Source organism: Scyliorhinus torazame, chromosome 1, assembly GCF_047496885.1.
Source record: "Scyliorhinus torazame isolate Kashiwa2021f chromosome 1, sScyTor2.1, whole genome shotgun sequence".
In the NCBI taxonomy this organism is placed as follows: domain Eukaryota; kingdom Metazoa; phylum Chordata; class Chondrichthyes; order Carcharhiniformes; family Scyliorhinidae; genus Scyliorhinus; species Scyliorhinus torazame.
Window position 1 is genome coordinate 3366202 of NC_092707.1, and position 13507 is coordinate 3379708.

At 49.4% G+C, this 13507-nt stretch overlaps 1 protein-coding gene across 4 annotated transcripts in view; it reads right to left on the minus strand.

Moving 5' to 3' along the window:
• dnah10 (dynein axonemal heavy chain 10) overlaps window positions 1-13507 on the minus strand; it is a 704002-nt gene that overhangs the window by 548783 nt on the left and 141712 nt on the right. For all 4 annotated transcript variants that reach the window (XM_072511049.1, XM_072511141.1, XM_072510964.1 and 1 more), the window contains exons 15-16: window positions 8149-8315; window positions 7241-7392 (exon numbers count right to left, since the gene is read on the minus strand). In XM_072511049.1, the coding sequence (XP_072367150.1) occupies window positions 7241-7392; window positions 8149-8315 (319 nt within the window). The remainder of the gene's footprint in view (window positions 1-7240; window positions 7393-8148; window positions 8316-13507) is intronic.

Here is a 13507-nt window from a genome sequence, read left to right on the forward strand (position 1 = left end):
CAGCAGCATATCAGCACTCCACACACGGTCACCCAGCCAACAAGGTGGCGCTGGGGCGCGGCCATCCCGCTGATGTGCCAGCTAGGGCTAGAATGTATCTAGGAGGGTAGCCTGGGGGGTCACCCATACGACTCGTGGCGGTCGGTTCACAGTGAGCAGTCAGTGGCATGCGTAGGTGCATAGCAGGCTGTGGCAATTGTGTCTGTGACCCTCCACCCCCTGTCACCCTCCACCTCCTGGTCACCTTTCGCTATTCCCCCCTGCCCTGGCAGAAGCCCCCGGGCAGCGGCACGACTGTCAGCACACTATGGTGATGTTGGACACTTTCCGTACCCCCTCTCTCCCCCTCAGCAGCCACGGAGCCTGTTTCACGATTTATAAAAGCACAAGTGAACCTCGCCATCGGGAATTCCCCCCAGTGGAAGCAGAGAATCGCGGAGGCCCCGGAGAATACCGGACCAGACCCGCTAATGATATGTCAATGCCAGTGGTGTTTACGGTACGTGAGGAGTGGAACGCATTGACAGCGCTGTCGGGGCACCGGGGAATTGACACCGCTGTCGGGGCACCGGGGAATTGCAATTTGGCATGAACCCAGCACCCACCACAATTTTGGCATCAAAACCGATTCTCCGCCCAATCACGCATCGCGGTTCCGGCGTCCCGCCCAGTATTTTTTTCCTCCAAGTCTCACTTTACATTAAATTATTTTCAGCAGCAACAGCTGGTGTGGCGTTAGTTGTTTCATTTGTGACTTGAAAATTTATAAACACATGAGGCGAGACAATGTTCTTAACAACAATTTTAATTTGTACTTATCAGCAGGTATCAGGGGGGCACTCAAACACAGCCTGGACCTGGGGGAAGCACAGCCGACACCCACTTGTCCTGATTGCTGGCAGTTTTCAAACTTCTTCATTTTCAGGATGTGGCCTTTCCCTGGCACAGTGAGCATTTATTTCCCATCCCTAATTGCCCTGGGAACATGGCCTTTTTGAATTGCTGGGAATAGTTTGATACAGAGTGTCTCGCTACACTACATCAGAGATGAGTAAAAGAGAAGCACACATTGATGTGGGAGTTGGATGCAGGGCAGGAAACAATAGCAGGTTTCCTCCCCAAGACAGTCAGCGACGTACGTAGCTGCCTGGGTTGGGTATTTACAACAATCCAAATAAAACTCAAACTCTGCCATGGTGTACAAATTCACAACACCTTCAATTGGCCAAAACGTTCACAAACCCATAAAATGTTTTCACAAAAGTGCATATGATTTACAGCAATATCACACCAGTCAGCCAAAAGTGACATCAAAATTTCTTAACTTTCCTAACCCTATCGCTACACCTGGATCCAGAGCCGAGATGGTGCAGCCTGCTGACTACGTCCTGATGTCTGGGATGATCTTGGCGGACTTCCTCTGGTGGCCCATGGTCTGGAGCAGTGTTTTTCAAACTTTTTTTCCGGAGACCCATTTTTAACCAACCGACCAACCTTCGCGACCCACGCCGGCCGACCTTCGCGACCCACGCCGGCCGACCTTCGCGACCCACGCCGGCCGACCTTCGCGACCCACGCCGGCCGACCTTCGCGACCCACGCCGGCCGACCTTCGCGACCCACGCCGGCCGACCTTCGCGACCCACGCCGGCCGACCTTCGCGACCCACGCCGGCCGACCTGCGCGACCCACGCCGGCCGACCTTCGCGACCCACGCCGGCCGACCTTCGCGACCCACGCCGGCCGACCTGCGCGACCCACGCCGGCCGACCTTCGTGACCCACGCCGGCCGACCTTTGTGACCCACGCCGGCTGACCTGCGCGACCCACCATTTTCTCTTAACTTGTTTGTTGCTGACAAAAATGGAGGAAATGGTTTTGGGTCCCTTCGGCCCCCGGAACTTGGACAAAAAAGGCTGCGACTGTATTTTTAAAAATGCGGTCGCACTGCGCATGTGTGCCCGATCATCGGTGCGCATGCGCAGTGTGGCCGTATTTTTTTTATATGGACGCGGCATTTTCGAAAAGCCGGCTGCTGCGGGGGGGATTTGCACGATCGGCAGCGCCGCGACGAATGGCTCTGCGACCCTCCCGACACCCGCCTGCAACCCACCCGCGGGTCCCACACCCGAGTTTGATAATGCCTGGTCTGGAGGGCCCAGGTCTGATATGGTCCTCCTGCGCAGGGACAGCAGTCTAAGCAGCTGGGGATGGAGCAGAGGTTAGATTAGATGCATGTCTCTATGTGCGGTGAGCCCTGCCCAGGAGGGCCGTCGGATGGAGTGTGAGCAACGTGGCGAAGGGGATGGTGGTGATGTGTCTGTGAGAGAATGAGTGTTGGTGTGTGTCCCACTAATGGGTGTGTGATATACCCGAAGAGAGTCAGTTGCTGTTTGAGCGTGTGATGCCATGTTGAAAGTTTGAGACTGGAGAGAGTTGAGAGATTACTTATTCTGACAGAGCAAATGAGATCATTCATCTTCTTCTTGCACTAGATGGTGTGGCTCCCTCAAGCCATTCCCCAAATATTTCCCATTGGTGGAAAAATGTATACCCAGTGGGGGGTGGGAGTCTGGAATTTGCTGCCTGAAAGGGTGGTGGGGGCAGAGACCCTCATATCATTTAGATGGGCACTTTCAATCCCAGGGTCTACAAGGCCATGGGCCAAGTGCTGGAAAATGGGGTTAGAATAATTAGGTGGTGTTTTTGACCGGTGGCTACGCAATGGGCCGAAGGGCCTTTTCTGTGCTGTCCGATCCTATGGCTCTCTGACTCTGGGGAACAACACATGCCCGCACTCCTCTGATCAAGGCCTCGAGGGTCTGGTTTGTGAAGAGAGGTGCTGCCTTACTCCGGAAGCATTCCACTTTCTTCTTCTGGCTGGAAGAACTCTCTCCAAGTCTCCTGAAGACCGTTAGGTTGGAGAGAGTGAGATGAATTTGTTGGACTGGCATTTAAATATGTCGGCTGGACCTTCAACCCGACGGCCAGTGAACGAATCAGCTCCTGAGCTGCCCAGTGATTCGGCCTGAAGCTCCCTTGCGCACAATTAATTAGCTTCCAAACGTGGATTCGGCACTATTTCCTGGTGCTCAGAAGAGTGAAATCTGCCGGAACCATCTGTCACCGTAATTCGTCTCCTAAATAGTCCATTCTGCCCGATAACACGGGTTCTCTCTCCGTGGATGGAATTTTCAAAACAAATAGCGAAGGGTCAGGTTCTGATTGAAAACCAGCGTGTTCCTCTCCAGAATCACGCCAGGTTTGCGTGTTCCTCACCAGAATCACGCCAGGTTTGCGTGTTCCTCTCCAGAATCACGCCAGGTTTGCGTGTTCCTCTCCAGAATCACGCCAAGTTTGCGTGTTCCTCTCCAGAATCACGCCAGGTTTGCGTGTTCCTCTCCAGAATCACGCCAGGTTTACGTGTTCCTCTCCAGAATCACGGCAGGTTTGCGTGTTCCTCTCCAGAATCACGCCAGGTTTGCGTGTTCCTGTCCAGAATCACAGCCAGGTTTGCGTGTTCCTCTCCAGAATCACGCCAGGTTCTTGTGTTCCTCCCCAAAATCGAGACAGGTTTGCGTGTCCTACTCCAGAATCACAGCCAGGTTTGCGTGTCCTCTCCAGAATCACAGCCAGGTTTGCGTGTTTCTCTCCAGAATCTCACCATGTTTGCGTGTTCCTCTCCAGAATGACGCCGAGTTTGCGTGTTCCTCTCCAGAATCACAGCCAGGTTTGCATGTTCCTCTCCAGAATCACAGCGAGGTTTGCATGTTCCTCTCCAGAAAAACAGCCAGGTTTGCATGTTCCTCTCCAGAATCAGGGGTGAGCTGGCAAGGTGGATACAGAACTGGCTAGGTCATAGAAGGCAGAGAGTAGCAATGGAAGGATGCTTTTCTAATTGGAGGGCTGTGACCAGTGGTGTTCCACAGGGATCAGTGCTGGGACCTTTGTTGTTTGTAGTATATATAAATGATTTGGAGGAAAATGTAACTGGTCTGATTAGTAAGTTTGCAGACGACACAAAGATTGGTGGAATTGCGGATAGCAATGAGGACTGTCAGAGGATACAGCAGGATTTAGATTGTTTGGAGACTTGGGCAGAGAGATGGCAGATGGAGTTTAATCCGGACAAATGTGAGGCAATGCATTTTGGAAGGTCTAATGCAGGTAGGGATTATACAGTGAATGGTAGAACCCTCAAGAGTATTGAAAGTCAGAGAGATCTAGGTGTACAGGTACACAGGTCACTGAAAGGGGCAACACAGGTGGAGAAGGTAGTCAAGAAGGCATACGGCATGCTTGCCTTCATTGGCCTGGACATTGTGTATAAGAATTGGCAAGTCATGTTGCAGCTGTATAGAACCTTAGTTAGGCCACACTTGGAGTATAGTGTTCAATTCTGGTCGCCACACTGCCAGAAGGATGTGGAGGCTTTAGAGAGGGTGCAGAAGAGATTTACCAGAATGTTGCCTGGTATGGAGGGCATTAGCAATGAGGAGCGGTTAAATAAACTTGGTTTTTTCTCACTGGAACGACGGAGGTTGAGGGGCATAGACAGTGTGGCTAGTCAGAGGCTTTTCCCCAGGGTAGAGGGGTCAATTACTAGGGGCATAGGTTTAAGGTGCAAGGGGCAAGGTTTAGAGTAGATGTACGAGGCAAGTTTTTTGCACAGAGGGTAGTGGGTGCCTGGAACTCGCTACCTGACCGGGAGGTGGTGGAAGCAGGGACGGTAGTGACATTTAAGGGGATCTTGACAAATACATGAATAGGATGGGAATAGAGGGATACGGACCCAGGAAGTGTAGAAGAATGTAGTTTAGTCGGGCAGCATGGTCGGCACGGGCTTGGAGGGCCGAAACGCCTGTTCCTGTGCTGTACTTTTATTTGTTCTTTGTTCTTTGCGTGTTCCTCTCCAGAAACACAGCCATGTTTGCATGTTCCTCTCCAGAAACATACCAGGTTTGCGTGTTCCTCTCCAGAATCACAGCCCTCTCAGTGCTGCCACTCGATGCCCTCTGGCACTGCCCCATACTGTCAGCATGCATTGCCCCACACTGTCAGCGTGCACTGCCCCATACTGTCGGCGTGCACTGCCCCACACTGTCAGCGTGCACTGCCCCATACTGTCAGCGTGCATTGCCCCACACTGTCAGCGTGCACTGCCCCACACTGTCAGCGTGCACTGCCCCATACTGTCAGCGTGCACTGCCCCACACTGTCAGCGTGCATTGCCCCATACTGTCAGCGTGCACGGCCCCATACTGTCAGCGTGCACTGCCCCACACTGTCAGCGTGCACTGCCCCACACTGTCAGCGTGCATTGCCCCATACTGTCAGCGTGCACTGCCCCACACTGTCAGCGTGCATTGCCCCATACTGTCAGCGTGCACTGCCCCACACTGTCAGCGTGCACTGCCCCATACTGTCGGCGTGCATTGCCCCATACTGTCGGCGTGCACTGCCCCACACTGTCAGCGTGCACTGCCCCACACTGTCAGCGTGCATTGCCCCATACTGTCAGCGTGCACTGCCCCACACTGTCGGCGTGCACTGTCCCATACTGTCAGCGTGCATTGCCCCACACTGTCAGCGTGCACTGCCCCACACTGTCGGCGTGCACTGCCCCACACTGTCGGCGTGCACTGCCCCACACTGTCGGCGTGCATTGCCCCACACTGTCGGCGTGCACTGCCCCACACTGTCGGCGTGCACTGCCCCACACTGTCGGCGTGCACTGCCCCACACTGTCGGCGTGCACTGCCCCATACTGTCGGCGTGCACTGCCCCATACTGTCGGCGTGCACTGCCCCATACTGTCAGCGTGCATTGCCCCACACTGTCAGCGTGCACTGCCCCACACTGTCAGCGTGCACTGCCCCATACTGTCAGCGTGCACTGCCCCACACTGTCAGCGTGCACTGCCCCACACTGTCGGCGTGCATTGCCCCACACTGTCGGCGTGCATTGCCCCATACTGTCGGCGTGCACTGCCCCACACTGTCGGCGTGCATTGCCCCACACTGTCGGCGTGCACTGCCCCACACTGTCAGCGTGCACTGCCCCACACTGTCAGCGTGCACTGCCCCACACTGTCAGCGTGCACTGCCCCACACTGTCAGCGTGCATTGCCCCATACTGTCAGCGTGCATTGCCCCACACTGTCAGCGTGCACTGCCCCATACTGTCGGCGTGCACTGCCCCATACTGTCGGCGTGCACTGCCCCACACTGTCAGCGTGCACTGCCCCACACTGTCAGCGTGCACTGCCCCATACTGTCAGCGTGCATTGCCCCATACTGTCAGCGTGCATTGCCCCATACTGTCAGCGTGCACTGCCCCACACTGTCAGCGTGCACTGCCCCACACTGTCAGCGTGCACGGCCCCACACTGTCAGCGTGCACTGCCCCACACTGTCAGCGTGCACTGCCCCACACTGTCAGCGTGCACTGCCCCACACTGTCAGCGTGCACTGCCCCATACTGTCAGCGTGCACTGCCCCATACTGTCAGCGTGCACTGCCCCACACTGTCAGCGTACACTGCCCAGTCTCATTTTCAGAAACCAGTAGTGATTTGCGCCAGTGTGATGTCATGCTGCCGTGGGGGAACAATATTCGGGGGGGGGGGGTGGGGGGGAGACTGGAATGTATGGCAGAAATCCGTCTAATTATATTAAAATACATGCATATTTACGGTAATCAGGTTTATGCCCTTTCTGGGATCTGCCCTCCCCTGATGTTTCGTGGCCATAATGGCAAACAGACACAAAAGATTATGCCCCATACTTTTATTTCACACTACAATATGTTGTTAGGGCGCATAGCATTTGCAACATCCAGTGTCCTCAGCCATTCTGTCATATAGAGTAGGGTGAACTGAGTTAGCTGAAGACTGACATCCTGTTATGCGGAGATCTTAGGAGGAGAGCGAGATGGATCTTCTTCTCACTCCTGGCTGAAGGTGGCTGTAAACCTCAGCATTGCCGGCTCAACCCCCACACATACTCTTTTGCATAATCAAGAATGCAGCAATGGTCATAATGTCAAATAATCGAAAGTCTAACATCTATTATTTCAAAAGTTCTGAGTTCTGAAATTAAGATATCCTGGGAGATTTGATGGTTATTACAAACCTACAGTTTCCTCCAGGAGATCATTTAGAAAGCGATGGCTGACCAATTGCAGCTGTTATCAAACTATCCAGACACTGATAAGAAGCATAATAAAATTAGTGATGGTTACCTAATGAATTCCAGTTTAGTCTTCTATAACCTGACCGAATAACTCGGTGAAGCTCACGGATATGTTCTGTCATGAGTTTAGTCTCTGCTGAACTTAGGGAATTCATCAGTTTTCCATATCGATGTAGCATGTTGTTTAGTCCCGTGGTGTACCTACAGAACCAAGTAGTAAAATACACCTTACATCATTCCAGTACCACAGAGAGTGACACGCTATACTCAGCATTACCTCGCTTCCTCCAAACTAGCATCAAATAGGTTCAGTTGGTAGCACTGGTGTCTCGGGTCAAAAGCTGGGTGTTCAATCCCTAACCCAGAGATTTCAGCACAAAGCTAGAGGAAGAATTCAGCGCAGTATTGGGAGAATGTTGCGCGATGAGGGGTACAGTTTGCAATGTCAGAGCCTGATCCCATGGCAATATTTCAAAGATGTGCCCTGGCTGCTATTTAGCCCTCAATCACTTGGGGTGATTTGAAGCAGTACTCGGTTGTAAAGCAATTTAGAATGCTTTGAAGCTGTACATAAATGCATTTTCATGCATGCATGAAACAAGACTGTTTCTCGCTGAAGTCAAACCACACCGCACTGCATGTGGAAAGGTGTCCCTTTCCCATCATATTGAGGAGTCCCGCATAATCAGTCAAAGAACCACTGACACACAGAGAATACAGAGAGATTTATGTGGATTAAAATCAGGCCAAAGATGTGCAGGTTAGGTGAATTGGCCATGCTAAATTGCGCCAAGGCTAGGTGGGATTACTGGGATAGGGCAGGGCATTGGGCCTAGATAAGGTGCTCTTTCACAGGGTTGCTGCAGACTCAATGGGCTGAATGGCCTCCTTCTGCACTGTAGAGATGTTATGATCCTATGATTTGTACTATCAAGCTTTCTTATACAAACATCATACCGGATAAACTTTTGTTCTTGTAGAGCGACATTCCTGGCTAGCTGTGGTATTTGAAATCCTAATTGCTCCATATACTTGGACTCCATTATAATCTCTTGCAGTTCTGGAGCAAAGTTCACGTCATATGTGGAATTAGCATCATACCAGTCCTCGTGAGCAGAGAAACTCTGTATTAGAAAAGCAAAATTCAGTGAAAAACAGCAGACTGAAAGATGGAGAATAGAACAGTGATACTTTACAACGTTATTTTATGCATGTGAATAATTTATTGATGTAAATTATATAGCTGCAAGAACATGGCTTTCTTTTTGATGATTTGCGTTTTGCAGAACTGCAAAACTGGATTGAATATCGTTACATCGAAACAACACAGAAAAACATCATTCAGCCCAAATGTTCATTGAAATGTTTATGCTTCATGTGAGTCTCCTCCCAACCCTCTTCATCTCATGTTGTCGGCATAACCTTCTATTCCTTTCTCCCCCGTGTGTTTATATAACTTCCCATTAAATATGCCCAAGCTATTTGCCTCAACTTCTCCATGTGGGAGTACGTTCCGCTGTCTTATCACTGCCTGGATAAAGACATTTCTCCTGAATTCCCCATTGCATTTATCAATAACTCTTACATTGAAGCAGAAACATTTTCTCTGCATCCATTCCACCATGGGCCCATTATCTCAATGACCTCAAAGTAAAAGATCTTACTTGGGGAGAATTTGAAGTATTTACAAATGACTATGTCATCCGGAACAAAACTAATTCCACATTTATGACAAAAAAAACTGCCTATTATGACATTTCTCAATCTGATATGAAATTAAGCTGAGCAGGAATCATGAAACATTCTTCCACACAACATGGGTGTTGCTGGCTGGGCCATAATTTGTTGCCCTTCCAAAGTGCCCTTGAGTTGAGTGACCATTACAGAGTCAACCACATTGCGGTGGGTTTGTGGTCACATGTAGGCCAGACCAGGTAAGTGCAGTAGATTTCCTTCCCGAAGTGAAGGACATTAGTGAACCAGATGGGTTTTCACAACAACGATTTCATAGTCATTGTTATAACCTGCCTGGATCCTATTCACTGAGGGCAATTGGTCACCCCATGGTACTTGGGGAATATGAGCTCCCCAATGAGAGGCTGGGGGGCAGTGCAGCTGTATAAATACACTGGCCAGTGTGGTAACCAGCAGTGAACTACTGGCCCTGGTGTACATATTCTTGTAAATTAAGTTACTTTTTGTTTGACTGTACAAACTCGTATTGGATTCTTCGTGGCCCTCACAAAAGTCATTAGACTTTTTAATTCCAGATTTTTATTGAATTCAAATTGGCCATGGTGGGATTTGAACCCAGGTCTCTAGATTGCTAGGTCAGTGACAAACATCACCATGCCTCTACCTCCTGTCATGTGAGAGTACCTTTAAGACATGGCTGTTTAAGCAATGTACCTTTAAGAAAACAGTGATGTCAGAGAGTGGGTGGAGCGGAGGTCAGGTCAGCCATTTTGCAGTTTAGTTTTGCAGTTTGGAGGAAAAGAGCTGGGTATGTGTTTTGCAGTGAGCTGGATCTCTGCCATAAAAGACCATCTCTGGATCATTTGGGTGATTTAAGCTTATAATAGTAAAGCCTTTAACCTGATGTGATTTTGTTACCCGTGCCACGTGCTAGCTACAGGGATGGTGCACGAGGGAGGGTTTCAGATTTCTGGATAATTGGGGCTCATTCTGGGGTCGGTGGGACCTCTACAAACGGGATGGTCTACACCTGGACCAGAGGGGTACCAATATCCTGGGGGGGGGAATTTGCTAATGCTCTTCGGGAGGGTTTAAACTAGTTCAGCAGGGGCTTGGGAACCTGAATTGTAGCTCCAGTATACAGAAGGTTGAGAGTAGTGAGGTCATGAGTAAGGTTTCAAAGTTGCAGGAGTGTACCGGCAGGCAGGAAGGTGGTTTAAAGTGTGTCTTCTTCAATGCCAGGAGCATCCGGAATAAGGTGGGTGAACTTGTGGCATGTGTTGGTACCTGGGACTTCGATGTTGTGGCCATTTCGGAGACACTGATAGAGCAGGGACAGGAGTGGTTGTTGCAGGTGCCGGGGTTTAGATATTTCAGTAAGCTCAGGGAAGGTGGTAAAAGAGGGGGAGGGGTGGCATTGTTAGTCAAGGACAGTATTACAGTGGCAGACAGGACGTTTGATGAGGACTCGTCTACTGAGGTAGTATGGGCTGAAGTTAGAAACAGGAAAGGAGAGGTCACCCTGTTAGGGGTTTTCTATAGGCCTCCAAAAAGTTCCAAAGATGTAGAGGAAAGGATTGCAAAGATGATTCTGGATAGGAGCAAAAGCAACAGGGTAGTTGTTATGGGGGAACTTTAACTTTCCAAATATTGACTGGAAACGCCATAGTTCAAGTACTTTAGATGGGTCTGTTTTTGTCCAATGTGTGCAGGGGGGTTTCCTGACACAGTATGTAGATAGGCCAACGAGAGGCGAGGCCATATTAGATTTGGTACTGGGTAGTGAACCAGGACAGGTGTTAGATTTGGAGGTAGGTGAGCACTTTGGTGATAGTGACCACAATTCGATTACGATTACTTTAGTGATGGAAAGGGATAGGTATGTACCACAGGGCAAGAGTTATATCTGGGGGAAAGGCAATTATAATGCGATGAGGCAAGACTTAGGATGCATCGGATGGAGAGGAAAACTGCAGGGGATGGGCACAATGGAAATGTGGAGCTTGTTCAAGGAACAGCTACTGCGTGTCCTTGATAAGTATGTACCTGTCAGGCAGGGAGGAAGTGGTCGAGCAAGGGAACCGTGGTTTACTAAAGCAGTCGAAACACTTGTCAAGAGGAAGAAGGAGGCTTATGTAAAGATGAGACATGAAGGTTCAGTTAGGGCGCTCGAGAGTTACAAGTTAGCTAGGAAGGACTTAAAGAGAGAACTAAGAAGAGCCAGGAGGGGACATGAGAAGTCTTTGGCAGGTAGGATCAAGGATAACCCTAAAGCTTTCCAGAGATATGTCAGGAATAAAAGAATGACTAGGGTAAGAGTAGGGCCAGTCAAGGACAGTAGTGGGAAGTTGTGCTTGGAGTCCGCGGAGATAGGAGAGGTGCTAAATGAATATTTTTCGTCAGTATTCACACAGGAAAAAGACAATGTTGTCGAGGAGAATACTGAGATTCAGGCTACTAGACTAGAAGGGCTTGAGGTTCATAAGGAGGTGTTAGCAATTCTGAAAAGTGTGAAAATAGATAAGTCCCCTGGGCCGGATGGGATTTATCCTAGGATTCTCTGGGAAGCCGGGGAGGAGATTGCTGAGCCTTTGGCTTTGATCTTTAAGTCATCTTTGTCTACAGGAATAGTGATGATGTGGAGATGCCGGTGTTGGACTGGGGTGAACACAGTACGAAGTCTTACAACACCAGGTTAAAGTCCAACAGGTTTGTTTCGATGTCACTAGCTTTCAGAGCGCTGCTTCTTCCTCAGGTGAATTCACCTGAGGAAGAAGCAGCGCTCTGAAAGCTAGTGACATCGAAACAAACCTGTTGGACTTTAACCTGGTGTTGTAAGACTTCGTACTGTACAGGAATAGTGCCAGAAGACTGGAGGATAGCAAATGTTGTCCCCTTGTTCAAGAAGGGGAGTAGAGACAACCCCGGTAACTATAGACCAGTGAGCCTTACTTCTGTTGTGGGCAAAATCTTGGAAAGGTTTATAAGAGATAGGATGTATAATCATCTGGAAAGGAATAATTTGATTAGAGATAGTCAACACGGTTTTGTGAAGGGTAGGTCGTGCCTCACAAACCTTATTGAGTTCTTTGAGAAGGTGACCAAACAGGTGGATGAGGGTAAAGCAGTTGATGTGGTGTATATGGATTTCAGTTAGGTGTTTGATAAGGTTCCCCACGGTAGGCTACTGCAGAAAATACAGAGGCATGGGATTCAGGGTGATTTAGCAGTTTGGATCAGAAATTGGCTAGCTGGAAGAAGACAAAGGGTGGTGGTTGATGGGAAATGTTCAGACTGGAGTCCAGTTACTAGTGGTGTGCCACAAGGATCTGTTTTGGGGCTACTGCTGTTTGTCATTTTTATAAATGACCTGGAGGAGGGCGTTGAAGGATGGGTGAGTAAATTTGCAGATGACACTAAAGTCGGTGGAGTTGTGGACAGTGCGGAAGGATGTTACAAGTTACAGAGGGACATAGATAAGCTGCAGCGCTGGGCTGAGAGGTGGCAAATGGAGTTTAATGCAGAAAAGTGTGAGGTGATTCATTTTGGAAGGAATAACAGGAAGACAGAGTACTGGGCTAATGGTAAGATTCTTGGCAGTGTGGATGGGCAGACAGATCTTGGTGTCCATGTACATAGATCTCTGAAAGTTGCCACCCAGGTTGAGAGGGTTGTTAAGAAGGCATACGGTGAGTTAGCTTTTATTGGTAGAGGGATTGAGTTTCGGAGCCATGAGGTCATGTTGCAGCTGTACAAAACTCTGGTGCGGCCGCATTTGGAGTATTGCGTGCAATTCTGGTTGCCGCATTATAGGAAAGATGTGGAAGCATTGGAAAGGATGCAGAGGAGACTTACCAGAATGTTGCCTGGTATGGAGGGAAGATCTTATGAGGAAAGGCTGAGAGACTTGAGGCTTTTTTTGTTAGAGAGAAGAAAGTTAAGAGGTGACTTAATGGAGGCATACAACATGATCAGAGGATTGGATAGGGTGGACAGTGAGAGCCTTTTTCCTCGGATGGTGATGTCTAGCACGAGGGGACATACCTTTAAATTGAGGGGAGATAGATATAAGACAGATGTCAGAGGTAGGTTCTTTACTCAGCGAGTAGTAAGGGCGTGGAATGCCCTGCCTGCAACAGTAGTGGACTCGCCAACACTAAGGGCATTCAAATGGTCATTGGATAGACATATGAACGATAAGGGAATAGCGTAGATGGACTTTAGAGTGGTTTCACAGGTCGGCGCAACATCGAGGGCCGAAGGGCCTGTACTGCGCTGTAATGTTCTATGTTCTAAAATGGCTATACATGATGTAGATGTGGGAAATGCTGTTCCTATCAAACAACATCCATATAGACTTAATCCTTTAAAATTGGCACAGGTTAACAGAGAGATTGAGAGTATGCTGAAGAATGGCATAATTGAAGTGGGTTGCAGCCAATGGAGCTCATCCATAGTGATGGTACCTAAACCAGACGGTACCCAACGGTTGTGCGTGGACTATTGAAAGGTGAATGCAGTTACAAGAACGGACTCTTATCCTGTCCCACGTTTGAAGGATTGCATTGAGAAAGTGGGACAATCTGCTTTTATTTACAACTTCCAGACATTGAAAGAACAT